The sequence below is a fragment of the Bidens hawaiensis genome, unplaced genomic scaffold (genome assembly GCF_021521415.1).
Source record: "Bidens hawaiensis isolate Kalapana, Puna unplaced genomic scaffold, B.hawaiensis_p1.1 tig00017340_1, whole genome shotgun sequence".
Taxonomy (NCBI): Eukaryota; Viridiplantae; Streptophyta; class Magnoliopsida; order Asterales; family Asteraceae; genus Bidens; species Bidens hawaiensis.
Genome location: NW_027492621.1, coordinates 85,910 through 95,541, shown reverse-complemented (window position 1 = coordinate 95,541; position 9,632 = coordinate 85,910). Strand labels below are relative to the sequence as shown.

Below are 9,632 nucleotides of genomic sequence, written 5' to 3'. Positions count from 1 at the left end.
TCTCTTCAGTCAGCAAGTCCATTTAAGTGCCTTGGTTTGCGTGCTGGACATCCCGGGTCTTCATTACGTGCTCGTACAGGTCCAAATTAAGCGCGTTAAGTACATGTGACCTGAAACACAATAACCACTTATGAAGTACCAAAGTTCATAAACTAAACTAGTAAAACGACTAAGTTAACAAGTTAATATATGCATAAATAAACCGAACATCAATGACGAACAACACAAAACATACATGTATGTTAATTTATTATATTTTGCTGTTACGAATTTAGTTTTTGGTTTATTTCCGGTACCATAATCTAATACAAACCGAATTCACGTCGACTCACAGCCGCACCACGTAGGTTACCACCCGACTACACATCGTTTTAAATACCAATTTTTATCATAAGCTTTATGAGTAGTGTCGATAATATTACAGGGGCGTTTACTAATTTATTTTGTGGGTTTTATTTTAGTCATTGTAACGAATTTAACCGATACCGACCAAATGCGTGCCACCGCCGCTACAAAACAACTGGTTTTGTTACTTAGTTACTCTTTAATTACTCGGGACGTAATTTTCAGATCTGTTTTGTTTATCCATAAAAATTGTGGTTTAGTATATACGAATGATGCATGCACGTGACCCACTTTCATGATTAACGTAACCTTAATTATTTTTTAAGGATGCAAAGCCTAAGTATACACCTAGCTATACTTGTAAATTAATGATCAGTAATGCATAGTCCAATACCATGCACCTATCACATTATCAAAGTGGGCCAAAGCCTTTATAATACATAATATGGGGAATGGGGCTTAACTAATAGATCTTCATATTATTAATATATATTGCTATCTACATATAACTTGTAGCTGCAAGACTGAAAACAACAAAATCTTTCCATTAAAAGTTGATGATGATGAAGGCAGCGCGCACCATTATTTCTCGAGAAATGGTCAAGCCGTCCTCTCCAACGCCATCTCATCTCCGGACTTATAATCTTTCTGAGACTGATCAACGAACCGCACACGTATACATGCCAATAATTCTCTACTACCCAAACAATGAAACTTGCAGTTTAACCCCTGATGACAAAGTCCAGATGTTAAAGAAATCCTTGTCACAGAGCCTAACACGATACTATCCGTTTGCTGGCAAGTTTCACTCACCAACCGCGCCTTACATCAATTGTGACGATGAGGGGGTTGTGTTTGTTGAAGCCAAAAACGATAGCCAAATGAACATGTTCCAACATATAAGTGAAGATAATGACACTGTTGGCCAACATTATGTTGATGGCATGTTCTGGCCAAAAACTCCTCATAGGGCTGGTATTGTTGGGGTTCAAGTCAATCACTTTGCATGTGGCGGAATCGCGGTGGGAGTGACTATGTCACATAGAATTGGTGATGGTTGTAATCTTGGCCCGTTCATTAGTTATTGGGCTTCAGTGGCACGCTATGATTCCACTGATCACAAAGAGGTACTGCCTCTTAACCCTCATTTTATTCAATACCCAAATACGTCCAACTTTCTCCCCCCTGAAGCTTCGGCTTTATTTCCTAAGCATATCAATGCTGTCACCCGAAAGTTCGTGTTCCCCAACTCAAAATTAAGTGACCTCAAGAATAAGGTCGTCGCAGAAGGTGGATCAACACTATCTACAAACAATGTTACACGTGTCGAAGTTTTGACTTCTCTACTTTGCAAAACCGCAGTAGCAAGTTCGTCTTCTTTTAAGCCATATTTTATAAATTTTCCAGCCAATATACGTGACAAATTTGTCCCAAAACTTCCTCACACTACCGTTGGGAATTACGTCGCATGTATGATGGTCACGACCGAAGATGAAAGTGAAACTTCATTAAGTGTGCTGGTTTCCAAGATTAAAGAACAGAAGATCGAACTTGAACAACTCCAAAATGTGCAAATGGTTCATCAAAGGATGGAATCGATTATATCAAGTTTAGGGACTAAAGAAGATTTTTTAGATAATATTGTCAACAGATCCTTTTTGCTTTCGAGCTTTTGTGGGATCCCTTACAGCAAATTCGATTTCGGATGGGGAAATCCTGAAGTTGTAAGTATTCCGTGCTGATGGATAGTCCTAATGGAGATGGTATTGAAGCATGGGTGAGCTTAGATACACGAGACATGGAAATATTTCAGAATGATAAGGAACTCCTTTCATTTTGCCAAATTAATAAATGTGATTCTATGTGTCTTAAGAAACATGCATAATGTAATGATCACAAGACATTGTGTTTGATTTCGGGTCGTAAAATTATGATATTCAAGTTTGTTAGTTGTTTCTGAATTGCTTTCATTCATGTATTAATAAAAACGTATGAAAAAGTTATGATCGTTTTGTTTGTTTTTATGCTATAAGATATATTAAACTTACTCTATAAATTAAACAACAATAACTGGAAATATTTTTATTGGTATGTAGATCTCCAAGTGTCAATGTCATCCTCGTACACTGTTGAGTAGTCAAAGCCATGTTGTATATATTTAACATTATTAATTCATGAGAAGTTCTTTAAGATTCGTTCCCCGTATTAATACTGGATCTCTGATTTTTCGTATTTTTTATTCATCGGAAGACTATTAAAAAGAGTTATCGGATCTATCACGTACAAGTACCAAAAGAGCAGGGCTCTAGCAGTATCCCAGTGATTTTTTCTAGAGCATATCGAGTCTTGTTTGTAACAACATATTGTAAATGAGCCAGAGGTTTTGGTTACCACAGTGGAGTATATTCAAGCGGTGCTTGGAATTGATGACAAGCTAAGTCACTAGTGTTGTCCACGATGGCAGACATGGGTGGTCCTTTTAGTCGTTTAAAAAAAGAGAGAGTTACAAATGTTTTATCAATTTTATTCCAAAGCAGGAGTTCAGAGTAGAGGTGCACGAAAAACCTGAACACGGAACCAGGCCCACAAAAAAAAATCGGAACCGGATTTTTTATACTCGAGTTTTTACTTCTCGAACCCGCACCAGACCCTACACGTAGAGTACGGATCAGGGATTAACGTTTTCAGTACTGGTGCCAATTGATACTGGTACCGTCGGAACCGAATTTGTACCAAGTTTTGAGTTTTCGGTATCAGTACTGGACCGATATTTCTTGAATTTTGCACGAAATACCAATACCGAACCGAATATTTTGTACCGGTACCGGTACCAAATATTTCCAAATTTCGGGATCGGTAATAGTCGATACCGGTACCATCCCGAGCTCATCCCTTGTACGTATAAGGGTATGCATTTTAGTACCGAAACCCGGACCCGGTTTGTACCCGGTAATACTTGAAAACCAGAACCGGTTCCATGCCCAAAACTGGGTTTTCCAATATTCGAAACCGGGTTTTTCAAATACCCGATATATGTCTGAAATTACCTGAAAAATACCCGAATTAAAGGTGCATCCCCTTAAAACCCAATCTATAAGCCAAAAAAACCCGAAAATAGGGTTTTTTCGATACCTGGTTCTATATCCGACCTGAACCCCGTGCATAGAGTATGGTTTTTAGAAACAATACCGAACCCGATCCGGGTATGACCAATACCCGATTTTCAATACCCGGCCATACCCGGACCCGATTATATACCCAAAACGGGTATTAGAAAAACTCGATTTGTGCACCTCCACTTCGAAGCTCCCATATGTTTGAGAACGGGTTAACAGTTGAATCCATAAGCCCAAACTCAATATCATCCACATAAATTCAAAGTTACGAGAAGCCCATGAGTTCAAGCAAGGCCCAAATGCGAACGAAAAAGGAAGTAATTAGAGCAAAAGTAAATATGAATTAAAAAAAATTGTACCACACATAATAGAACACTCCCGGTCAATTTTATTATCCAAAATGTCACGCATAGATGATTCATGAAACAAAAAAGAGAAAATTACGAAAGTAGACATCTTTAACCAATAATTTATCAAAATAGGCAAAGAAATAATTAATATCCGGCATAGCCAATTAAATGGTGACACATAACTCCATTGGTACATTGTGTAGCATCATGAAAGTATTCATACCAATTTTATCAATTTAGAAAGTTGAGAGACCAATTAGTCATTACGAAAGATATATAGAAGCCACACGTGTCTTATGACTCATCACTATGAGATGACACATGTCACCATGAAATGACACATGTCTACAAGGAATGACACATGTCAACACCAAATAAAATGACTCATCACAAGAAAGATACATGTTACATGGTGGTGATTGACTGTCTGACCAAAGATGGCTATAGATAGTGAAAATTAGCTCCTCAATCGTGACATCCAAAACACCAAACCACTTTCACTTTTCTCTAATTTCAGCCACCGAGTTAGAGTCCCGACGCCACTCCGGAGTTTCGACGGTTCATACCCCGACACCCTACGTATAGTCGAAGTGCCGCTCGTTCGTCCTTAAGCGTTATACAATTTTAAGGTAAGAATTATTTTATGATATTTCAACTCATGGCTTTAGATCCTATTCGAGTGTATAGTCTAAACCTTGGAAAGTTTATAAATATATTTAACCTTTTTATATATAAAGGTTTACAAAAATAAACGTTTCTTTATTGTTAAAAGAGTGAACTGCGGTTTTCGTCTATGTGTTTTGTCCAAATATACGGTTTGAATCCAATAGTTTCAAATTTATGATTTTCATCCCTGTGGTTTCATTTCACTTGCAATCAATCCAATGTTCATGGAAACTGCTTTTTAAGATGATCCAATAGTTCCCATCATGGAAACTGCTTTTTAAGATGATCTGGGCCGTTTAAAGTCCTCAAGATTGAATCCTGACCATTCAAAAAACAACACAAAAAAAAAACACTTCTAGATGGAGCGGTTGAGGGTATGTAGGTCCCGAAACCGGATCCGACAACGAACGGCTTTGTTCTTGATAAACGCTTGAGACGGGTGCGGTGAAACAAACGACCGAACATAAATAATATAACGATAAAATAAAGGAACGATCTCGTAACCCGTACAAAATATTCATAATATTAAACGGACCGATCCCACCCAAGGTGAGCTCCCCTTGGGTGGTTGTTTACACACTGCAAAACACACATTAAAACTAACAACATAAGGCTCTATTTATAGCCAAACAACTAATATTCTAGAAGCTTTCCCATTGAAGCTAAACACGCGTCCCGAAGCTTTCGTTTCGTGTCCAGTTTTTCTCGCCGACATTAAATATTATTTTGACCATAAATATATAACGGGTTTTGTCATTTGATATTGCAAGTCACTTAAATTGGCCTTACAAGGTAGTTTTCTCATCTTCGGAGAAAATGGTGGCACTCCTCCAGAACCTCAAAACTGTCCTCACTCTCAATATTATAAACCTAATTTTATATAAAATTTACTACTTCTCATCAGTTGTTGTACATCAGGTTCTTATTCTTGTTTTTTGTTTATTTTATTTTTTTTCGTTAATAATTTAAGCCCTAACAATGTCAAGGCCCATTACAAGGCTCTGGGAATTTGCGGTAGCAATGCTCATCACTTCAAGGTAGAAGTCTACATGTGTATATTCCTTCTTTTCATTGAAACACCTAATCTCAGAATAAGGCCGTCGCAGAAGGTGGATCAACACTATCTATAAATAATCCTACACGTGTCGAAGTATTGACTTCTCTACTTTACAACACCGCATTGGCAAGTTCGTCTATGTTTAAGCCATATTTATTAAATTTTTCCGCCAATATACCCAACATGAAACTTGAAAGTGAAACTTCATTAAGTATGCTGGTTTCCAAGATTAAAGAACAGAAGATGGAACTTGAACGACTCCTAAATATGCAAATGGTTATCAAAGGATGGAATCGATTATATCAAGTTTAGGGACTAAAGAAGATTTTTTAGATATTATTGTCAACATATCCTTTCTGCTTTCAAACTTTTGTGGGATCCCTTACAACACATTCGATTTCAGATGGGGAAATCCAGCAGCTGTAACTATGACGTTTCAATTCACAAACCAAATTGGTTCCGTGCTGATGGATGCTTCCAATTAAGATGGTATTGAAGCATGGGTGAGTTAAGATACACAAGACATGGAAAGATTTCAGAATGATAAGAAACTTCTTTCGTTTTGCCAAAATTAATAAATATAATTTGATGTCAGAAAAAGCATACACATTGGAATGAACCCAAGACATTGTGTTTGATTTTGGGTGGTAAAGTTATTATTCAAGTCATTGGTGAATCCAGAAATTTTAGCCAGTGGGTACCAAAAAAGGTTAACCTAGAACGGATTTAGTCAAACTAAAGTAGGTCAACCCAAGATGGGTCGGGTCGAACCAAAATGGAAGGGGAGGGGGGGATTACATTAAATAAACTTTGTGTAGGTCAACCCATATTTTGTTGGATGTAATTTTCATCTTAATAGGCCTATCACGTGTAGATGACTGAGTCGGGCCTATTGGGCCTATGAGATTCATTAATATGTAATGGGTTTATGAGGTTGCAGTTAGGGTTTTATTATATTTGGTAATGTCTTGGTTAGGAAGTTATGTTGGTATATATAAACCGAGTTATGGTTATATATTAGAAACACACACTAGATGCAACCGAATTAGGGTTCATATAGAGAAACATGAGTTATGTGTAATAGGGGTTTTGAGTTATAAATCCTCTATATAATATTGAGAGTTATTCAATATTATTTATTATGTGTTTATGTTTTGGTAAGTTATATCAATTCGTCCTTGAAATTTGAGTGCGATCTATCCATATTATTTGTGTAAGAACGGTAATTTGAATGATTGAATTTAAATTTACATTATTGAATTGGTATTTGGGTTGATTGTTTTCTAATGTTTGACGACACGAACCGGATTGTCGACCCGAAATATAGGAGTATGGGGAAACAAAATTTTTTTTGTCTCTCGTGAATTTTGGCCCATCCATACTAGACGTTCAAAATCCGCCACTGCAATTGACTTTTACAAGATTTTATCTTTTAAAAATGGTCAATTATAGCTTTATTCGTAACACCTACAAGAAGTGTTTTTTTTCATCATTTAAATAGTGTGGAATTATTGACTATTAAAAATGATACTTCGAATAAATTCATATTCCAGTCTAATTATTATAACAGTCATATTAGACTCTAAATTGGCTAGAATGTTTCAGAAACCTAGAAACTGATTCATCGTTCCTCAAATGACAACAAAAATCTCATGCCTTTTGAATTTCAAGAAAAACATAAACAATTAAATCAAAACAAAACCAACAAAAATCAAAATAAAAAGTGTAAACAATTGATGAGCGTATCTCACATTTTAAAATGAAAACAAGAAACCGAGATCACAAAAAAAAATCTAAACGATGGCATATACCCGATCAGATGTGAAAACCTTTTCGTCTCTCACTCCCGTATAACTTGCGGATTCCAAATTTTCAATTTATGATGTTAGACAATTAAGCAATTTAGGCTTAATTGTTATTTTTCAAAACAAAATTAAATTTAAGCTTGGAAACTTGAGCTCAAAAGTTGGGTTTGGGGCACTGAAAAAAATAAGGATGTGACGCATGGGTCATTGTGTTTAATATATTATAAGTTTATAACATAAACTAGAGATTTGAGGGGATGCATACGCTCCCCCAGGCCCAACACTAGATCTGCCCTTGATTCAAGTTTGTTAGTTGTTTCTGAATTGCTTCCGTTCTTGTATCAATAAAAACGTATGAAAGAGCCATGGTCGTTTTGTTTGTTTTTGGTACTATAAAATATATTAAGATTACTCGTATAAATTAATCATCAATAACTAGAAACATATTACTAATTGTTATTAATATGTAGATCTCCAAGTGAATGCCATATTGCATATATTTAACATTATCTACTGCACACACACTGTAATTATCAATTCATGTGAAGTTCTTTAAAATTCGTTCCCGTATTAGTTAAGGTAATTGATCACTTTAGCAGCCCGTTAATCCTTATTAATTAGGGTAATGACTTGTCTCCTACTCCATCCCGAAATTAATGTTGGATTTGTTATTTTTCGTTTTTATTCATCAGAATAATATTAAAAACAGCCATCAGATAGAGTCACAAACGTTATTCCCATTTTGATGGGTAATAAAGTGGTTAAGGTGTGAAATAGAAGGTCATGCGTTCATACTAAAAAAAAGTCGTTAAAAAGAAGAAGAAAAAAAGTCACAAATGTGATATTAATTTTTTACCAAAAGTGAAAACCATTAATCAGGAGAAGCCCAAACTCAATATCATCCATAACTCCAATGGCCTCATTAGGCACCAAATGAACCTGGACTAGAATTAGACATGGAACAAGTTCTTCAAAGCAAAATTCAAGAAACATGCAGAGCTTAGCTAGCTAACAGGCCTAGCTTCACGAGTTTATTAAAAAAAATGGAACTTGGAAATGGTTTTGGATCACGCAAAGGAAATGGTTTAGTGGATTTCGAAAACAATAAATAAACAAATAATAATAATAATAATAATAATAATAATAATAATAATAAAAGCCTGCTGAGCCACCAGAGTATTCTCATCCTACCCTCTATCTCCAAACCAAAAATTACACTAAAACTCACTTTATTTTACCTCTCTATTTCAATTAAATAATACTTTTTATACCTTTTATCATTACATTTTTTCTTTCCTTCACTCACAACCACTTTCAAAATATATTAAAAAATTATAGGGGATGAATAGTAACTTTTCAAATATACAGAAAAATCACTACTTTTTCTAAAATATAAAAACTCTTCACTTACAACACCCTGAATCACTCTCTAAATTATAAAAACACCACTCACATGATACAAGGGGTTGGATGAGAATGCTCTTAGGCTCATTACTCATCACATTCCCTTAGCTTTGGGCTTGACACCGTTGGGGCAGGTAGGATGTAGAGGTGTACAACACCGGTTTTAAACCCAAACCGAACCGGTTTATAACCGAACCGGTTTATAACCGAACCGGTTTAGTCAACGGCTGGTCAAAACCGGTCAAAACCGGTTTGACTCAAACCTGATCACGTCGGTTCGGTTCGGTTTATAAACCGGTTTAACCGGTTTTAACCGATTTTAGCCGGTTTTAAACCGGTTTTTCTCAAACCGGTTCGGTTTTAAAACCGGTTTGGTAGATCTTAAGGGAACCGGTCCTGAAACTGGCGGTTTGGGTCGGCTTGGGAACCGGTTTGGGTGAAACCGATTATAAACCCAAACCGGTTCGGTTCGGTTTGCCTAAAACCGGTCCCAAACGGTTTTTTTGTACACCTCTAGTAGATGTAATGTAAATCAAATAAGTGGGCCTAGATAAATACACAAGTGGGCCTGCTAGTTCTCCTTAGGTAGCTGTTTTGCGAGAAGCACGATTTTTGCGTGATCTCACGAAATGCGAAAACTCCCATGGCGTGAACCTATATTTTGCGTGAACTCTTAAATGCGGGTCCACCGCTTTTTTGCGTGAACCCCTCAATTCATGGAGTCAATGCAAATCAATTAGAGTGAACCATGATCCAGACAACCCTGTTTGTAACATTCAAAGAAAGATCTAAGCCAAATGCGACATAGGGGTTCACTTTGTCTCACTCAGTTCAATTTACTAACACTTGATTGTTAAAATAGTTAGCAGGGCTCAGTTAAGAAGGGAAT

The 9,632-nt window shown here is 36.4% G+C and overlaps 1 protein-coding gene across 1 annotated transcript; it reads left to right on the top strand.

The window, feature by feature from the left end:
- The first annotated feature begins 876 nt into the window (after positions 1-876).
- On the top strand, positions 877-2,087 carry LOC143553567 (akuammiline synthase 1-like). Its single transcript, XM_077043543.1, has one exon. The coding sequence runs from the start codon at positions 903-905 to the stop codon at positions 2,085-2,087; it is 1,185 nt and encodes a 394-aa protein (XP_076899658.1). The 5' UTR covers positions 877-902.
- The last annotated feature ends 7,545 nt before the right edge of the window (positions 2,088-9,632 follow it).